At 43.4% G+C, this 21,136-nt stretch overlaps 1 protein-coding gene across 2 annotated transcripts in view; it reads left to right on the top strand.

The window, feature by feature from the left end:
• The window catches only part of AK5 (adenylate kinase 5), a 171,730-nt gene that overhangs the window by 12,995 nt on the left and 137,599 nt on the right, over nucleotides 1-21,136 (top strand). For both annotated transcript variants that reach the window (XM_074221136.1, XM_074221137.1), the window contains exons 3-5: nucleotides 3,403-3,570; nucleotides 15,102-15,271; nucleotides 15,375-15,488. In XM_074221136.1, the coding sequence (XP_074077237.1) occupies nucleotides 3,403-3,570; nucleotides 15,102-15,271; nucleotides 15,375-15,488 (452 nt within the window). The remainder of the gene's footprint in view (nucleotides 1-3,402; nucleotides 3,571-15,101; nucleotides 15,272-15,374; nucleotides 15,489-21,136) is intronic.

Genomic DNA, 21,136 nt, shown 5'->3' with positions numbered 1-21,136 from the left:
AACCCCAGAGCAAGCTCTCCTGACTTCCCAGTTCCCATCAGTAGCACCATCACAAACCAGGCACTGAGAAGATTAAACCAGGAGCCCCAGGGATCCCTCAGAGTCAAAGTCCTAGACTTCTTTGACCCTTTCCTTACCCTCAATGTTATGCCCAGTCGGTCTCTACCCCTCCTCTCTTACTACCACCAGTCACCCACTACACCATCTATCCCAAAGTCTTCTGTTTCCAAGGCATTCAGTGGAAATACCTGGATTTACAAGACATGATCTCTTTTCCTGAAGGGATTTACAATTTACAAGGGCAGAGAAAAGGGTCAGAAATAATTATCATTCAACAAAGAATGATACTGGAGGCAAGTGCGATGTAGATAGAAGACCAACCTTGGGGACAAGCCTCTTCAGGTCACAGGTCATTCTCTAAGATGAGAAGTTAGAGATAAGATGCTGATCTGTACTGGTAGATGGAAATTCCATACTGGGAATTCTCTTCACTGGGGAAATCCAATGACTCCTAAAGGAGTAAGAAGACAAGATGCAATGATCATGAGAGGCTGAAAGTATCTGGGAGGGCTCATAGTGAAAGTAGCATCTAAAATCTAGCCATATATCCTTTCATTGCACATTTCTTTTTTTTCTTTTTTCTTTTTTTTTTTTGCAAGGCAATGAGGCTAAGTGACTTGCCCAAAGCCACACAGCTAGGTAATTATTAAGTGTCTGAGGCCAGATTTGAACTCAGGTACTCCTGACTCCAGGGCCGGCGCTCTATCCACTGCGCCACCTACCCGCCTCCATTGCACATTTCAAAATAAGGCTATCATCTTACTCTTCACTCAAAACCTTCACTGCTTCCTGCCACACTCCAATGCCAAAGGCATCTAGGCAAAATCTGTTCATTTGTCCTATGAAAATGCAGTATTAGGTGACGGGACATTTCCAGGAAGGGCGGGAAATTCCACAGGAGCAATGTAATAAATGAACCAAACAATATTCTAGTAGGATTTTAAAATCGTTTATTGGAATCAAGTCAGGATTTGCTGCTAAATACTTAACAATCAGCTCTATTTTAAAAAGTTAATGGGGCCTTTTAACAGTTAATAAGCTTTATTAATATTCTCTCCATCATTTTCTTAAGCTTGGCCAGCCACAAAGCAATAAATCAACCTTTGATTTATAGTATTTTCTCACATTGAATGCTCACACTGAACATTTAACAATCAGCTCTCCTAAGCTACTCTGAGTCAGCTCCTGCATCTTTTTTTAGGCTTCTCCTTGCTATCCGCATTGTCCAAAAGTGTGGAGGAATGTGCAGGAAGTTGGGTTTGGAGTCACAGAAACCAGTTTCTTGGTCTCTTCTTCACCTCTTGGACCTCAGTTTTCTCATCTTCAATATCAAAGGGATTGGATGAAATAGCAACTGTCCCTCTGAGCTCCAAACTTCTGACTACTTTATAAACTCCCTCAATCCTCCAAACTCTAGAGTCTTTATCCCATAATTTCAGAGGCACCTTGACTCTTTCCTTCTCACCCAAGCCAATTAGCTTCCAGGACATGAAGTCTCTCCAGCCTGTTCCCTTCTCTTCATTGCACACCATAATTCAAGGCCTCACCCAGATGACTACAATTAACTCCTAATTGGTACCCCTACCCTACCTTCCTGGGGCCATCCTCCCAAAGCTGTCAAATGGACCTTCCTGTCTTTCTCCTACCCCAAATACTCACTAGCTCCCTATTGTCTCCAGGGTAACATGCCAATGCCTCAGTATGGTGACACACACACACACAGACAAACACACACACACACACACACGCACTGTTAAACCAAACCTTAAACCACTGGATTTTGTTTCTTGGATTCTATCTCCCCCTCCTTCAGTGCACTCCCATAATCTGTCCCTCTGCCCTAGAAATTCACTCCAACCCCCTCCTCCTCCTCAGCTCAGCTCAGGGACTATCTGTCCCATAAAGCTTCCTTTGTCCTTCCGGGGTTAGTGCTTTCTCCTCTTTCCAATGACCTGGTCTGCCTTTGGAAACTCCTTGAGGTCAGGGTTCTTGAGGCATTCTGAGGTAAAATCTGACCTCAAACATTTTCTGGATCTTTGACCTTGGACCGATCACTTCATCTCTATCTTCCTCAATTTTCCCCACTGTAAAATGGGGATAATAGTGGCACCCACCTTCCAGGGCTGTTGTGAGGTTCATAGCTTTGTAAAGTGATGGCAGGTATTAAAAACTGATTCTCTCTGGACCCCCCCCCCTGCCCCTCACCCTTGATCCCCAGCATCTGCCACTGGAACATGGAAAGTATTTAATCAACTGTTCTAGAATGGAATGCCAGCTGCTGGAGGAGAGAGGCTCAGGCTCAAGCCTCCTCCATCTCCTCTGGCCATGGCAGGATACATAATGAGCACTTTAGCAAAGGTGTCACCACGTACACTTCAATCCAAATAGACTTGAAGAATACAGGAATTAAAGGAGGAAAATTGGAATTCTGCCATTTTCCTATCCAGGGCCAGGCTCTCCTCAGCCTGAGGCTCTCCCTCTGCCAATGGGGGCTGGCAGCAGGAAGCCCAGAGAATGCTGACAAATTGTCCTGGCATGCCCTTCTGTCCCACTTGCTTGGCCACTCCGACCTTGCTCCTCAACATCCCTGTGGGATCTACTGGAGGGAGCCCAGTGTCAGGCCCAGAGGTCCCTAAGAGATGCCCCCCCCAAGCCTTCATGAATGGGGGAAGTCTCTTAGATGAGTTTGCCTGGTGTAGAAAAATGAGACTTTTAGACTTTTAGTCTTGTAAAGTAAGGAAATAACCAATCAATAAATTAATTGAAAGAGCAATAAGTAGTCATTTTGGCCTCGGGGGCAAATTACAGCGATTCCACCGTTAAGTGGGGGCCCAGGGGAAGCCCCCTGAGTCTGGAGCAGGACTGGCTCAGCTCTGCTGTGTCTCACCTAATAAGGGACTATAAGGGAAAGCAGTGCCCTCTAAATTTGGATTCAGTTCAACTCAACCTAGACTAGGTGCTGGGGCTACAAAAAGAGGCCAAAGACATCCTGCCCCCAAGGAGCTTACAATCTAATGGGGGGGGGCATATACAAAGAGATAAATATATTTATAATAGGAAATGATTAACAGAGAGGAGGCACTGGAATTCAGAGTGGCTGGGGAGGCTTCCTGTAGGAGGAACTTTAGTTGAGACATAAAGAAAGCCAAGGAGTTCAGTTGGAGCTGAAGAAAGAGTATGACAGGCATGGGGCCAGTCAGAGAATAAAGTGGTAAAGCCCAGATTGCCCCCCCCCAGTTATAGCTATGTTTACTGAGATCTCCTCTGGCTCCTTGCCTCATGTGAGAAATGTCTGAATCCACACCTCCTTTCCTGTTTCAAGGTAATCTTACTTTTTTGCAGTGATGCCTGAAAACTCCAACTTTCCTTACCGGCGATATGATCGGCTCCCTCCAATCCATCAATTCTCCATAGAAAGTGACACTGACCTTTCAGAAACTGCGGAGCTCATTGAGGAGTATGAGGTTTTTGATCCAACACGACCTCGACCAAAAATCATCCTGGTCATAGGTAGGAGTCTGTCTTCTCTAGCAATGGTTTTGTGAAATTGCTTACTTTATTACCTGAATTTCAATAAAAACTCCAACAATTTACTTTATGAACCATTGCAAATATATTTGGGAAAGGGGCCAAAAGTAGAATATCATCCATTTTCTGCCCCAGATCTGTACCAAAAAATTAACTGGAAGCCTATAGGCAAAGGGGGCCTGCAAAGGGCAGAAAAGAGGCAGATCTTCTGCAGGGCTTGGTATCTGGAGGCCAGAAGAGCTGAGAGCTGGTCCAGGATGCCCCCAGGAACTTGAAAGTCCTGGGGAGATGTAGCACATTATGTGGTCATACTCAGATGAGGACAGACCAGGTCTGGAAAAGTCTATCCTGAGATGCCAGAGAGGGCCAGAAAGGAGGGGAGGAGTAAAAGAGGGGTGGGGGACTAACAGGAGGAGGTGGAGATCAACGCATTAATCCAGACCAGTATTCACACCTAAAAGCTGGCCTGGGCAGACAGACCAAGGAACAAAGATACAAAGCCTAGATAGATAAATAAATAAAAGAAACTATTAACAATATGAAAAAATGTTTCAGATATAGAGATTCCCCTCCCCAAAGGAGCAGATAGCATTGTTAATAACGGCAAGTAGAGATTGGGAGGAAAAAGTGATGTTCCACTAGGACTACATTAATATTGAGAGGAAATAAAGCAAGGCATTAAAAATGGTAGAAAACTCTGGAGGAAAGAATTAGAAGGAGGATAAATAGTTTAGAAGGATAAGTGAGAAATCTTGTCTATGAAATCCCTGAAAATAATAAGAGACCCCAAAGAATCAAAGTCTCTGTACAATAGTCAGGAATATTTAAACAAAATCAAAACCTTGAAGAAAATAAAAGTAAGCTATCTGAGGTCAAACACAACTAACCTGCAAAACAGGACAAGGAGAGATATTCAAGAATCAATAAACTCCATGGAGACCATGACTTCCAAAAAGGAAAAGAAATTCTGGACGTTCCATCTCAAGAAATTACAGGTGAAAATTGCTCAGATCTATTAGAACCACAGGGCAAAGAAAAGATAGAAAGAATCCACCAAAAGACAGAATCTCAGAAATATCATAGTGAAAAACTTTAATTCAACCCAAGGGGAAAAAAAAAATGCTGCATCTCCAAGGAAGTAGGTCCAGTATCAAAGAGTCAAGGTCAGGGGCAGTCCATACACATTCATTTTTTTTTAGGTTTTTTTCAAGGCAATGGGGTTAAGTGGCTTGCCCAAGGCCACGCAGATAAGTAATTATTAAGTGTCTGAGGCTGGATTTGAACCCAGGTACTCCTGACTCCAGGGCTGGTGCTTTATCCACTACACCACCTAGCCCCCCCCCCCCCCCGTCCACACACATTTAATGGGTACCCACTGCACCTAGGCACTGTCACAAGCACGGGGTATTCAGTCCTTGCCCTCCAGTCCAGTATAAGAGACAAAATGCAAACAGCTATGTTACCAGAGGGTTCTATATTGGATCCTAGAAGTAATAGGAAGCCAATGGAGAGTATTGGATGGGGGAAGGGTGAGTTGCGGGTTCTAAGCATTGCATTAGGAAAAAGACTTTGGAGAATAGTTTGAGCTGGGGAGAGGTTCCAGACTGAGAGACCAACCAGAATACTGTTGCAATGGGTGGTGAGGGGTGGTGGCAGTGTCAGAGAAGAGAAGGGGGCCTGCATGTCTGAGAGAGATTACAAAGGCAGAATCTGCAGGCCGGCGCACCTGATTGGACATGGGGGTGGAGGCAGAGGGGAAGTGTGGAGAAGGGAGAATAAGTCGAGAGAAACCTAGAAAAGCAATTTACTTGAGCAACTGAAAGCAGCCAAATGATGAGGTATTGCCACCATCAACCAACACAGGGGTAGAAGAAACAAGTGTCTCCTTAGAACTTGAATATCTTGGCTAGTGTAGGGTTGAAATATTGCAGCCACAACACCAAGAAAGCATCAACTCCCGAGTCCTCTTTCCTTGGGATGGAATTCTGGGCCATTCAGTACAACCCATAGTGACCCATACTTTTTACATGAGACTTTCAGCGAAGGGGACCCTGACACCAACTGAGGCTGCAGTACTCTCACTTCTCACTGTTAGGAAGATTTTCCCCACATCCAGGCTAAAGACATTTCTTTGCCACATGGTGCCCATTCTTCTTAGCCTTGCCTCAGGGACCAGACAAAATTAATCAGCTTCCTTTTCTAACACATGTTTTGGCCATTACCCAGGCCTGGGGTCAGCATTCCAATTAAGTAAACTGTAAGGGACATTTCTGTTTTCTAAATGAAAATAAAATATGAAACTGCTCTATTTTATCTATCATCTATTTACTATCTCTCCATCTATCATCTAATTTCCTTTATATTTATGTATATATAGAATACATACATATAAATAAATATGTGTGTGTCACTATGATCATCTCTCTATCCCTCTATTACCTAATTCTTTCTATCATCTATCCATTCATCTATTTATAATCTATCCACCTCACATGTATGTATCTATGTATATTGTTATAAATGTGAATACTTAGTCCAGAATGATTAAAATGGTTTGGACACACCCCTCTCAAGGGGAGAGGGGGCCCCAAACCCCCAAATGCTAGATGTTATAAGTACTTTCAAAGGCTTGGTTCCTGCCCCTGCACACCAATCATAGACTGGGGTTACAAATCTAATTGATACATTACCCCCCCATAATACTAATGAACAAAAACAGCTACTTCCTTCTTCAGGGGCAAGGGACAATAGTCAACCTATGCAAACTTATTTAACCTTCTTCTTTTGTCTTAACTCTCTCCTTCCTATAAACAGGTTGGCATCCTTGAGTTGCCACAAAGACCAGGCATCCTGGTTTTTATAATGGATTGTCCTCACAGACATCATGAGATTCTGGCAATACCTTTTTCTCATCCTTGTGAAAGCAAAACACTTGATTCTTTCCTACAATTTCCCCCTTTTTTCTTTTTATCAATTTTTCCTTCCACACCTTCCTAATAATTCCTTCTTCAAATCATAATCCTTATTATTGGCATGACTACTGACTTTTTCTACCAAGATCTTACTTCCTCATTATCAGAGACATGGACCTGATTTGTGCCAGAGCACATGTCAACTTTCTGCTGTCCTTGCTTATTTCTTTACTACTTGCCTATTGTCTTCTATCTTTAGGCAGACACTTGATAAATTCAATTTACCACAAATGCCTCCTTCTCCAATCAACAGATTTGTTGGCATGGCTTAACTAGCCAATTTAACCTAGCTGTCTAATTGGTAATTTTTCCACTACAGCTTAGAACCTAATCAGGATATAAATTGGGGTTCCATCTCCCATCCTGTGCCCAGGTAGTAGACCCTTAAGTCTAGATAACAACTCCCTGACCAACCCTTTGGACAAATGAGTGTAGGCAGTAGTCCCTTTAGTGCTGTTGGTCTTCCAGGAGTATAATTTCCTGGTTTCCAATAAATGGATAATACTGTTCATCCTTACTTCTGAGGGGCCCTGCTAAATAGGCCATATAATCATCATGATAATATGTACACTTCCAAAGTTGCTGTACCTCCTTCCATTGGCAAGTTTGTAGATAGGTCTTTCTTGCTCCAAAATTGATCAAAATAAATCCTTGATTTTGTGCCATTGGGACAGTCCCAAGAATAGCTAATATAATCTAGTGATGTTCCTTAAATTATTTTTCTTGCAAATGACCATTTCAGCACTTTCCTTGAAAGTCCATACTAACTCTTAATCACAGTTTCGCTAAACAAGTCCCCCAGTTTGCACATCTTTACAGGGGATCCGGGTACCATCATTACATCTCACATGAGTCCCAGTCATCTATCTCTTTAAGTGGTACAGTCCAGAATATATGTTCCCTGATTCTGGATATGTCCAGAAATTTGCTACTACCCAGGAAAATATCCTGGCCAGACTGGTATAAACAGTAGTCACCCCGAACTGACTCAGTCATATGCCACTGGTGTTTCTCTCCTCTGGATCAGAATCCTGTGCCAAGTCCACCTCTGACTAGGAACAGAGAATCTAGGCCAAACTCAGGGGGACTGGCACCCAAGGCCAGTTCGCAAACTGCTCTGGACTTCTGCAAGTCCAACAATTGGCCATACCACAAAACTGGGCATTGACTTTTGTCAGCTAGATTCTCCTCCCACCATTACTAACACCTCGTTGTCTAGATCAGAGATAGGACTCTCCCTAGATAGAATATACAGACTCATGTAGGATATAATTATGTCACCCAATAATCTCCCTCCCTGCTTTTCTTTCAATGGAGAATATCTTCATCCTGCCTCTCCTCCTCCTTTCCATAAGGAGAGGGGCATAAGAAGGGGTGCACACTTACAGAGTCAAGGAGAAGTTACAGATACAGATCCCTTGACTACATTTACTTATAGGCAAGAGATGAAGATGAAGTGGTCCAGTGTCTCTCCTCTCTTCTCTTCCTCTCCGATGTCCTTCTGCACCTTCTGAATCTGTTTCCAAAATCCTCTCCAGCTCTGGTGACTTGTTGAGACTTTGTCTTCTAGTAAAGAAACTGCTTAACATTTTACTCAGATCAAAACACATGTTTTCCTCACAAAACAATGAGATTCTGAAGCTTGTTACAATTTACATTTTGCCTTATTGCCATATTGACACACATACTTCACTTTAACACTTCCATTAGTGTTTTACGTGAGCAAACTCCCAATGAGAATGATCACATTGGCTAAGCTTGTAGCATATACATTCAACAGTCATCTTTGTTCTAAGAGTCCCCAGCATCTGGTTTAAAAATAAAATAATCTTAACTTTGTTCTCATGACAATAATGACTCAAACATCCTAAACCAAAATGAAATTTTTTTTCCAAAATATTCCCAAATATACTATAGATTTTCCTTTTCCTGCTATACTTATTTGGCTCACATTCCTTTCCTTAAACTAGGCCTGGAAACTATAATTATCCTAAGAATTTCCCATTCTTCTTCTTATCTAAATATCCCCTCTAAATAAAATTAAGGAAACTTTGTATCTTAACATGTAGCTGACACAGGTGTCAGAGACACACACCCAACCTATCTCTGGCTATTAGATCCAATTCACCCAAAACTTTTTTTTCTGGTTTGCTTAGTAACTATAAAGATCCAAGACATTAAAGGAAAATTCCTTTCTAGATTATAAGTATTGAATGTCAGTGTCCAAGTAGAGGTAATTTAGGTAGTAGTCAAATGTCTTAGGGCAGATTTATTCTTCCAAGTGAGACATTATCCACACGTCATTTTGGGGAAATCAAGTCAAAAGGGTCCAACCTCAGGCCATACTAAGAAGCCAGCCACCCCTTCAGCGGAACATCCCCGTCACCTGACATCTTTAGCCCATTGATTTCCTTGGCTCCAAGGACATGACATTGACCCAGTTGTACTTTTTGCTGACCATCCTGGTATGTGACATAAAAAGAGAAAGTCCAGTGATCTAAAATAGTTGTTTTACCTAATTAGAACTTCCAGTGAATACAATTCATTAAATTCCAATTATAGTCATAATGAACTCCCCAACCCCTACCTAAAGCTCTGAGTATCCTTCCTGGGTCTTTGCTAAAACCAGGAATTCTAGCTATGACTGACCCTACAGGCCTCATCTCCTACCTCTTACTAGAGAGATCCCTTTGTCTGAAATCATATCTACTCTATCTCTAAATAAAGATGATGTATCAGATTCCCCTTTGCTAGAGAACCCTCCTTCTAGTCTGTTGTATTTTACAACAAATAAACATCTCCTTTGACCAGGAGATTGCCTAAGCTAAATATTGCCACAGAAAAGCCTCAAATTATCTTTCTTATGTTTGTCTTTCCCATATTACATAGGTGCTTCTACTTCTAAACCAACAACCAGATTGGGAATATAGATACATATCCCAAATATCCCTAATTCACATATATAGCTAGAAACTTCTATACAGAAACTTGTTCAGCTACTAGCCATCCTTAACATACAAATTATCATTTTTGTTTTGACAAGGCAATTGGGCTTAAGTGACTTACCCGAGGTCACACAACCAGACAATCACTAAGTGTCTGGGGCCAGATCTAAACTCAGGTCCTCCTGTCTCCAGGACCTCTATCCACCATGCCACTTAGCTGCCCCCCAACATACCAATTACTTTTCAGAATTCTTTAAAACTATTAGAACATCTTAGTGGCTTTAAATTTCCAATGTGTGTTATTCATTTCAATATAACAGAACAATAAGAGTAACACAAACTACTAGATTGTACAAAGCAATCCTTGCATCATTACAGGATCCATGAGCCCACAGATCTCTCCCAGAAGAGATCGACAGACCTTTTGATATCTTCCTTTTTAAACTCTCCCCCACACAGTTTTCTCTTTAAGAGCCACCCCTCCTCTCTCCAGCTCCATCCACTAGCTCAGCTCCTGCCGGCTCAGTGAGGGAGGGGCTGATCCCCATGAAGGAGACAGCGTGAACTGGCAATCTTCCTTCCTCCTCCTCTCTACCTTCCGAAGCTCCTGGGCTCAACTCCCAGCTCCCCCACAGTTTAAAACTTAAGCTGAAGTAACTAACCCAGACCACTTATACACAAGACAAAATACACACGAAACACTACACACACTAAACACACATATCTCCCACAGGACCATACTCTCATTGGATCCATTTGGCAGCTTCCTTCCACCTTCTGACTGCCAGCTACCAGCTCATGGCTATAGCTCTCAAGGCTCTCTGGCCTCTCATGTCCAGCTTGCAACCTTCCCCTTGGTGGACTTTGGATCTGGGGGAACTTCCTGAGAGGGCTTCCAAATCTTCCTCCTTCCCTTCGGGGCACCCTATCATCCCCCGGCCTCTCCTTCTTTGGAGGACTTCTCAGCCAGTCCAGGGACAGCTTTGGCCACCAAGGCACCAAACCTGGAGATACCCCTTTTACTGTGGTTCTTACCCCAAACATTTTAATCACTCTCAGCTCCAAACCCAGGCCGATCTTCCCAGGAATCTCTGAGATATTTCCCCAGCAAAGAATGCCAAGAAAGTGGGCTTAACTCAAGCCATATTTTCTTGTATTCTTCCTGGAAAATATCAGGAAAAGAGATTTACATTCTAATATCCTGAAAGAGCCCCCAAATCGTTATAAATGGCTCATGAATATTTGATTCAAAGTGATTAAAATGGTTTTTATTAAGATATCTTAATAAAAAGGCACACCTCTCTCAAGGGGAGAGGGTCCCTGAAACCCCCAAATGCTAGATGTTATATGTACTTTCAAAGGCTTGATTCCTGGGTGGCCACAAAGACAGGCACCCTGGTTTTTGTAACATATCATTCTCACAGACATCTGTGAGATTCTGGCAATACCCTTTCTCATCCTTGTGAAAGCAAAACACTTGATCCTTTCCTGCATATATGTACGTGGTCATCTCTCTATTGATATACCTATCTATCAATAGATAGATAGATACTTATGTATATATCATCTAGCTGTGTCTGTCTATCATCTATCCATCCATCCATTTGGCTATTCATCATCTATCTACCTGTATTCACCTCTCTCTCACATCTGTCTAGCTAATAAGCACCATGACCCTATGAGTAGAACATTGTACGATGACAAACTGAAACATCATCTCCTAGGAAGCATTCGAAAAGTCTTTAGAAGAGCTAATGAACTTCTATTGTTGAAAGTGAGATTTTGTCTGATGGCTGAACCTTTTAAAAGCAAGACAAAGAAAAGATGACTCAGGAAAAGCTACTTTCATAGGTCAAGTCTATCTGAGAATTATTTTTTATATCTCCATCATGGTTAAGTGAACAACAAGGCATTCTGAGTCATCTTTTACCTGGTGAAACATCACATTGATTTGTTGGTATAATTAATGCCCAAATAAATGCCATAGTTTTTTGACTACCCCAAGAAATTGAAGTTGATTCTCTGTGAAAATGACCTCATTCTTAGGTATACATTTGATCTATATAGCATGAACATAGGGCCATTTATACTTGCTATGAATTTCTGGGTTATTCTAATTTAGGTGTATAAGAATTTACATTTGTCCCATAGAATGCAAACCCCTTGAGAGGAGTGACTTTGGGGAGCACAGGATCCTTGTTTTCCAAGTACCTAGCACAATGACTGGGTCATAATAGGAGCTTTATAATGCTTGTGTAATGAATAAATGTGATTAATAATAGCTCAGGAAAAAAATTCACTGGAAAGTTTAATCTTTGTGAAGTGGAAACCCTGTGAGGGTAGGCATTGTTTCAGTTGGGTCTTTGTACTCCATCAAACACTGTGAAGCTGTCCAAATAGTAGGTGCCTCAGTAATGCACACTGAAGTCAACTATTCAAAAAAAGTTCGAGGGGGCAGCTAGGTGGCACAGGGGATAGAGCACCGGCCCTGGAGTCAGGAGGACCTGAGTTCAAGTATGACCTCAGACACTTAATAATTATCTAGCTGTATCACCTTGGGCAAATCACTTAACCCCAATTGCCTTAAATAAATAAAATTTTTAAAGAGTTCAAAAACAAAAAGCCAGAACTCTTCTGTAGCTTCGTGGTTCTGTTTTACAGGCAAATCCATTTGCCCCAAAGACCAACAATCAAGACTGGAATCTCAATTTCCAGAGCTACAAGATCTATTATTCCAAACCAAAAGTATTTGGTGGAGAAGAAAGTCTAGAGGGTTGTTTTCACAGTTGGGTTGTACAAAGGCATTTGTGACTGATTCCACCATTGGTTTAGAATTACCCACAAACACTCCATGTGGCAAGGCTACATTTCCCTTTGCCTAGTTTCCCAAACATAGTTCTTATTCAGGTAAGAAAAAGTGGACTCAAATAGAATGATGTCTGACTAAAGAGGCCTTTTTCTGGTATTTAGCATCTATCTCACACTGTTGTTGTGAGGATCAAATGAGAGAACATTTGAAAATCCCTTAGTAGGGCCTGGCACATAGTAAGTCTGAATAAATGCTTACTCCCTGCCCTTTTCCCTCCTTGGGTCACTGGATTTAAACAAGGCTCATATTTATGCAACATTTTTTTAGTTTACAAATGAATCTTCATTCAGTTCTGTTCAGTTTAATGAACATGAACTCAATTCTATCATTAGAGACTATCCTAGGCAAATGATCCATTCCCTTCTGAAGCTGAGAGTCCAGTTAAACTGAAATTAAGAAAGAACATATTCCAAGGAACTACTGCTAAGTACAGAGACAGAGACAGAAATGAGAAAGGAGTAGAGTCTACTTTGCGCAGTACTAAGTAAATATTGGTCATATGGCAGGAAAGAAGGTAAAAATTCTTTCTGGAGGAATTAAACCCATTCAGCCGATTGCTTCACCCTCTGAAAATTATGTCATTTACTTGCATATGTGTTTGTGTAGACATGCACAACTGTGTGTGTGAAAGGATGTGTGTGTTTTGTGGGGGGGGGGGGAGGTTTCCTTTATTTCAATAAAAATTTCCAGCCCAAGTTAACCTGGAAGCCTTCTCCCTCCTCCAGCCCTCATTTCACCAGGAAGATCTGAGGCCCTAGAGAAGTTCAGGACTTTCAGTTTCTTTTTTCTTTTGGTCTTATTTTTACCTTGAAACGATTACTGCTACTTCCTTTGAGAGATGTCTCTGACTCCTCTGTGATTTGAACAGCATCTCACTCCAAAGATTTATCAATAATCTTACTTTTTGTGGGAGTCCCCTAGGGGTCCCTGAGGCTCCTCAAACTCCAAAAGGCCTGGATGGTGGAGGAAAAGATAGCCTTTCAGTGATGAAAAAGAAACAGAGACAAAACAGGCCAAGTAGGTGATGGAATTTACATTCTGAGAGTTGAGGGGGGGATCAGAAGGCATCCAATCTCTCCTCAAGCCTCAGGTTATCAACAAGTAATTCCTTTACCCCAAAAATCAATTCCCAAGATATTAAAAGACAATGTCTCCAAGGAAAGCAAAATGAATCTAGACATCTGACCAGGAGATTAAAAACAAGTCGTCCTGAGGTCTGAGGAGCTTCCTATCCAAGTCCAAAGGGTCCCCAGTTGGGAGGGTCAAGTTCTGGGAAAGGTCATTTAAATTTCTCTGGTCTGCTCTATGAGTGCTCTTGCCAATCTGAGGCATTGCTGTGGAAATGACAGCATTCACTGAAGCCTCCCAGAACTTGTGACAAGGAAAATATGTGGGGATAGCTTGCTTCATCTATCTAAATACCACCTCCCCAAGAAAGTCTTCCCCAGTCACTTAGTCTGGCCTGGCTGGGGTCATTGGCTTTGAGAATAATAATATCAGGAGCCTGGCCAGCAACATGGTGCCTCTTTGGTCCTTCCAGCCACAAAGAAGGCTTGGAGGAAACCCTAGGACAAGACAGGTCAGACATTGGGCTGGGCCAGAACCTTGATGGGAAACCCTGAACTTTCGAATTGCCTGCCTTCATCTCTTTAAAATCTGGAAATTAAAGGGAAAATATACTATAGGATATATGTGTGTGTGTGTTTGTAAATATGTCTATATGTCTATGTTTGTTCATACAGACAGAGACACATACACATACACATGCCTCCGAAAAACATTTTGTCCTAAAACTTCAAAACCAGAACTTCTGACAAGTCTCCCATGCCAATGAGCAGGCATGGTTTTATTGTCAAAATAATATTCCATTGTAGGAGAATTGTCCATTAGTTCTCTGCTGACCCTGAACTGGAGAATGCGGATTTGATCCTTTTCTCCTGGTCAAGGTTTTGTTTTTGTTCTGTATTCTTTATTTCATTTCAAAAAATATGACAAAGGAGTCTTTCAGATGCACTTTATAAAACTAGCTAATGGCTGGCCACAAAGTCTCAAGAATCTTTCTCTTCCATATAACCCAAAGATCAGAAGGAACTGCCAATGCCCTTGCCACATCTACACCTTGGATGGGCACTCCAAGGCTCCACTGCCCACCCAGGGAAGTTGTACAAATGGCGCTGCTGACTCCATCACACCCCATAGCCCAACCCCTCTCCTGGAACCTTTGTGGGGTTGAGGAGACTGCATACGAAAGGGCCCTGGGCCAGCCAGCCAACCATCAATCAGTCAATCAATAAACATTTACTAAATAGCCTCTATGTTCCAGTCACTAAGAAAAGTGCTCGAGGCCCAAAGACAAAAATCAAACAATCCCTGGCCTCAAGGACTGTAAGATATACCTTCAAATGAACCTTTTAAGGCAAATGGACAGGAACTCCAATATCCTACCCCTATGGAAAGAGTCTAGGGCCAGGGAGAGCCCCAGGGGACAGCAGAGAAGAAGCTGACTGATAATTTCCTGTTATCTAATGATTATTGCTAATTGGGCACTAATCTTAGACCTTCCTATACATAGCAGGATCAGTCAGTACCCTTAAGTTTCAACACCCCGAGTAAAAGGTCCCATTGCCCTACCCCAGGTATACGTCTTGCCGGAACTGTTTGAAATATCCCAGAGACATCTTTGGCCTGGTGACAGCAGATCCCCTCTTCTTTTTTCCTACCTAACAGGTGGCCCAGGAAGTGGGAAGGGAACTCAGAGCTTGAAAATAGCAGAGCACTTTGGATTTGAATACATTTCAGTGGGAGAGCTGTTAAGGAAAAGGATCCACAATACAAGCAGCAACCGGAAATGGAGCCTCATTGCCAAAATCATCACAACTGGAGAACTGGCCCCACAGGTACCGCATCAGCTTCCGGGGTTTGCTTGTCGTCCTTACCCCCCTCCCCCTCCTACGACACCCCCCCCCAGACTAAGGCTTGGTTCTCTCTCTCTCTCTCTAGGAAACCACAATTACAGAAATAAAGCAGAAACTGATGCAAATGCCAGATGAAGAAGGAATCGTGATCGATGGGTTCCCCCGAGATGTCGCCCAGGCCATCTCATTTGAGGACCAAGTAAGCAAATCACTTTGTTCTTTCATAAGGTCTGGTCTTTTTCATTGGTGAGCCCTGGTCCCCGGATGCATGATGCCAACAGTATCCTAGGCTAGCACATGATAACTTTCTTGACTTAGATTTTCAAAAAATGAAGCAGGTAAAAGAAAAATCACTCAGACAAATAAGCCAATGGTCAAGTCACTTCTCCAATATAATTCAGACATCTTTCCACTTTTAGCCCAAAATATTTCTCTGGTTATTTTTATCCCCTTACAATGAAAAAATACAATTGTCATTAAATTATGGGGTTACCATTCTCAGAAAAAAATGGCACATTGCCCAACAATTAACTATTTTAATCACAGCATTTCTTACTCAGCAAAGGCCAGTCAATTTGTTTGAATTGTCAAAAAAAAAGAGAGATGAGATAGAGAAAAAAATCCTCAGAAATCTGTACAGAGATTTGCTGAGGAGCAAATAGGTTTTTTTTTTGTATCAGCACATAAATAAGTGGAGGGCTGACTCTAATAGAACTGGTTGTTTGAGTGAACTGAAGCAATTCAAGGAATTCCAATTCAAGAAATATTTAATAAACACAAATGGAGGAGCTGAAAGGCAACTAAGAGTTGGCCCTGGCTCTCAAGGAGCTGAAGCCAATTTCTTGAAGCAACAAGAATGCAGCTTCAGTGACCATTATCTCTTGGTTATAAATTCTCCTCATTAGAAAGTCTAGAATTCCACCAGAAAACCATGAAATAGTAATGACTGTGAGTCTCTTCAGACTTTTATTTCTGTGCAAGAAATTTCATTAATCTGATAATAGGTTTCTTATATTCCCCTTGATGGAGCATTGGGATGAACACCTGATTTCTGTTTCTAAGCAAGTTCGGAATGTGTTATATCAGTTCAAGGATCTCGCCTTGCAAAAGCAAAGCATAAAAAAGTGTTTTTAATCTTTTTGAGCCATAATGAGAGCTTCCAAGATATTAGCAGACTTTACTATCTCAGTGGACCCGGGTACATCAGTGGGTACGCACTGCTTATCCAGGCTGATGACAGCCCATCCATACTCTCTCTTCTGCAGCTCTTGTTCATATCTTCCCACCAATCCCCCCATAAAGACTCCACTCACCATTCTGGAGGGTGTTCTCTGGCCCTTGACAACTGGGGGAGGGGGTCTTTCCATCACCCTTTCTTTACTTCTGGGTCTGGCCCTCCTCCCATCCTTAGATGATGCCTTTCTTTTCTTGTATTGTCTCTAAGATGCTGCAGCCAGTTACAAGCAGGCTTTAGGGTGGTCATATGAACTCAAATTGGCAGTAACTAGGGAACCAACTCAGGGACAGGGAGCTTTACTGATTGGTCACCCCCAGGCTCTCCTCCGTCTGGTGCCTGCCCCCAGGGCAGCCCTCCCTTGGGGGGGGACAGTCCATCTCTCCTCTCTTCTCCATATTATTCAATGTCTGCCCTTCATTCCATTTAGTCTGGTTTGTCCACTCTTCTCTCCCAAGCTCTTGTTGATGCCAGGACACTCTGGGCCTAGGTCTCTTGGTTATGGAAAAGACTGTCCTTCAGAAAACAGGTCCCATCTCTCTTTGATCCTTTTGTTAGAGGCCTCATGTGTCTACTTGTGTATATAGACATGTGTGTGCATGCAAACCCTTTTCTATCTCCATATCCAGTGATACTGATCACAGGGGCAGAGGGCAGTAACCCCCTGGCTTTCTCCATTAAAGGTCCTTCTCACATGTGCCAATGTTGGAGGGTATTCCCTCCTGGCCCCTCGTTCTCCCTTCTTTGCCTCTTTACAACTTTGGGCTCCTCTCTGGGCTCTCTCTGAAGCAAGGGGGTGAATGGAACCAGTCAGGATGGGGAGAAGACCTTCTTTCCTCCACACCAAGTAAAAGCTTTCCCACAGCCTTGCATCAGCTCACCTTGGCCAGAAGGCTCAAGGAAGGGACATCAAAACCTTGGTCTACAGCCATCTGGTGTGGAACACCATTGGATGCTCTTGTCCTCTGTTGGGAGTCTGAGACCCAAAGAGCAGGACTCAGGTAACCAGACAAAATGGATTTGTTAAGATCTTAGGACCTGCCAAGATTCGCACAACTTGAAAACTGTAACTAGAAACACAAAGAAGGGCAGTCCCCGTCCTCAGAGAACTGATGTTCACCCAAAATGAAGTTCAAAGGTGGCTGGGGGAGGGGAGAGGCTGCGTTCAAGGGGTCAGGAAGACAGAAGCAGATTCAGGAGAGGAAGCCAGCATGGTGGATCTGGATCCCCCCACCCCACACACACACACCGGTGGAGGGCTTGGATGGAGTTTACAGGTGGGAAGGAAAAGCTGGGAAAAGGGAGGGACATTCCAGGCCAAGAAGAGAATGTCCCAGGGGAGAGGACATCTCAGCTGATGGTCAAGCCAAATCAAACCAGGAAAATGCAGGCTGCAGGCTGCAGGCTACAGGAGGGGTAGAGGCATTCTACCAGGTCATCTCAGCCCAGGTCACAGTTTCACCTCATCCTCATGACCTTAGGCATCTTGTCTAAGAGCAAGCTCCTGGGAACTCCCTCTGAAACAAAGCCAACCCTGGCCCTCTTGGGTTCATCAAGAATCTTCTCTGCCTAGACACTTCTATCTCAGGATCACAGTTGAATCACCTAGAACCAGGCAAAGAAACAACACAGAAGAGGCAGCCAAAAGCCTTGCCTCTAGGATCCCCAGCTGAAGCTGTCATGGGGAGCGGTGGTCATGTGGCCAGAGACAGGGAAGGGTCCCCAGCCCTGCCTTGACTCCTACAGCAAGATTCTCTGCATCTGAAAGACGAGAGTCCCTCCATGAAAGATTCCACACCCCCTCCCTTCAAGGTTCTATATTAAAGGAACTCTGATTACTGGGTTGGGGGGGTGGAGTTCTGTTGTTTGACCTCTTTGAGGTCTTCTTGACAGAGGTCTTCTTGAGGAGTCATCATTTTCTTCAAAAGACAGAGTTCAGTGACTTTTGGATGTAGTTTCAAATTGCTTTCCAGAATGGCTGGGCCCATTCAGAGCTCTGCCAACAGTGTGTTAGTAGGACTGGTTGCCCATGGACCCTCGAAAATCTGTCATTTTCCTTTTTGGTCACCTTTGAGCTGTGGGACTGTGGGCTGTGTGAGTGTGTGTGTGTGCATGTGTGCGCATGTGTGTATGTGTGTGTATATATGTGATATGTCTGTGTCCATGTGAGTGTTGTATATGTGTGTATATGATGTGAGTGTATGTGTGTGTCTATAGGAGTGTGTATATGTATGTGTATGTGAGAGTCTGTATGTGAGTATATATGGTGTGTGTGTGAGAATGTGTGTGTGTGTGTGTGTGTGTGTGTGTGTGTGTGTGTGTATCCGCTGCCTTGGTGCACGCTGCCTCATAGACATGTTAAAAATAAAATTGGTTAGTTGTGCTTCTCAATATAGTTTCATTCCTGAGGACTCTGTAGATTTGGGGGCATGACTGGGCCACAACTAATCCATCCATTCTTGGCTTTTGACTTCCCCAGCACATGGGGCAAACCGAGTCTCAGTGAAAGTGCCAGGTCCCTGCTGCTTCCTCCAAGTCTTTATCATGACACTACTGTCCAAAAATCCAAGGTGGCAGGGATGGTCTGAGGATCAGGAAATTCTCCACTCCAATGGCTGGAATCTGGGCTGACCCCCACCCTGGGAATCATCCCCGCCATTGGTAGAGCATCTTAGGGCTTACAAACCTCAGAGATGTTTTCTCATTGACCACCACCACCACCCCCCACCCCCCGCTCAGGAGGCCTGGTGAGTGGGTACAAAAGGCATCACAGCTCTATTTTTTGAGAGAGGCACAGAAAGGCCAGTGGTCCCCCAGGTTCCAGGGACTTGGGCTCAGTCTGATCTAGTCTACAGGATGTCAACCTTCACTTCTAGGCTCTAGGGTTACAAAAATGAAAGGAACAACTCCTGGCCTCAAGGAGCTTCTCCTTTCCCTGACCAATGACCCCCCTAAGCAACACACAGAATTTCTCCACCCACTTCTGGGCAGCCGAGCATATCAGCTCAGTTCTTGGACACTTTGGGCACATGAAGCATTTCCCTTATGGGGACTTGGAACAGGACTTTGGGGGAGAACTAAACTCCAAATTCCAAATGGAGGTCAGTGGAAATCACCTAACAACATATTCAATTCAAATCTTTTTCACAAAGAATTCATCTTTTTCAAAAAACTAATGTTAAAATCCCCAGGGGAGACTTTGTGCTCTGACCTCTGAAATGATGGGAGATACAGATTTGGGGAGTTCATTGTCCATGCCCTTGCTTCTTCTGCAGGGGAGGCCCAGATCCCTGGGGAGGGGCCTGGAGACACTCCCTGCACTTCCTCCAATGGAAGGGGAACAAAAGGGTGGTTTGGAAATGTCAGATCAGAGGAGGCTCATCCTCAGACATAATCCACAAACAAGACATTTCGGTTTCCTACTCATCTCTGACAAGTTGTACCTTCTCTCCCTCCCCCACCCCCACCCCCACCTTTTACTGCTTGGAAAAATTGCAGGAAGCTTCTTTTCTGAGCTGACTCATGGTCTTTTCCTCAAAGGGTTGAGTGGCTGCTTTAAAATGCCTAGGTAGAGTTGAAAGAAGGCAGATGAGATTGGTGCTGTTCAGTCCAGCTCTCTGTGACTCATTAAGGGTCTTCTTGACAAAAATGCTGGAGAGGTTTGTCATTTCCTTCTCTGCTCTTTTTAAAGATGAGGAGGAAACTGAGTCAAGCAGGTCAGCCAACCAGTAAGTATCTGAGGCTGGATTTGAACTCAGGAAGATGAGTCTTCTTGACCCCAGGTCTAGCCCTCTGTGCACTATCACACTGCCCAGCTGCCTTAGATGGGACCTAGATTCATTTGATTCTCAGTTTCCCTCTCTGTAACATTCATGAGTTGGAAGGCTGGCCTCTCAGGTCATGTTTTACTCTTTATGTGTGATCTTCTGATTTATCCTTTTCTAAGGTTCCTTTTAAATTTATTAAACTACTGTAAGTGAGGCACAGTGCTAGGCTATCTGGCTTCAAAGACCAAAAACGCCTCTTTCCATCCCTGTGCTCAAGGAGCTGAGTTACCTCCAGAATTCCACTGATTGTTTTTCAATGAACTAGTTATAAATTCTGTCAGAGCTGCAGATGGGGAGGAGAGAAAGTCATATTTTGTGAAATATGAAGCCATGTAGCAGAAGATTTGTGAACGTGGCAGCATCATCTTTGGATTGGATGTGGGGGGTGGAGGGAGCCATGAAGACCCCCTGGGTATCAGACCCTGGGCTGAACCCTGGTTCATATCATCCTCCTAACAACCCCTTGGGATCTAGATACATTTTTATCCCCATTTTAAAGGTAAAGGAGCCAAACAGTAAGTATTTGAGAGTGGATTTGAACTCAGGCTCTCCTTTCTCCAAGTCCAGTGTTCTAGCCACTATACCATCTAAGTTGCCACCTATTTCCTAGAAGGCCTTGGGCATCTAATAAGAGATCCTGGGACTCAGGTTTCCCAACTGTAAAATAAAAGAATTTAAGGGAGCAGCTAGGTGGTGCAGTGGCCCTGGAGTCAGGATGACCTGAGGTCAAATCTGACCTCAGAGACTTAATAATTGCCTAGCTGTGTGGCCTTGGGTACATCACCA

The sequence above is a fragment of the Macrotis lagotis genome, chromosome 2 (genome assembly GCF_037893015.1).
Source record: "Macrotis lagotis isolate mMagLag1 chromosome 2, bilby.v1.9.chrom.fasta, whole genome shotgun sequence".
Taxonomy (NCBI): Eukaryota; Metazoa; Chordata; class Mammalia; order Peramelemorphia; family Peramelidae; genus Macrotis; species Macrotis lagotis.
The sequence above is the reverse complement of the archived record's forward strand: the minus strand, read 5'-3'. Positions and strand labels throughout refer to the sequence as shown.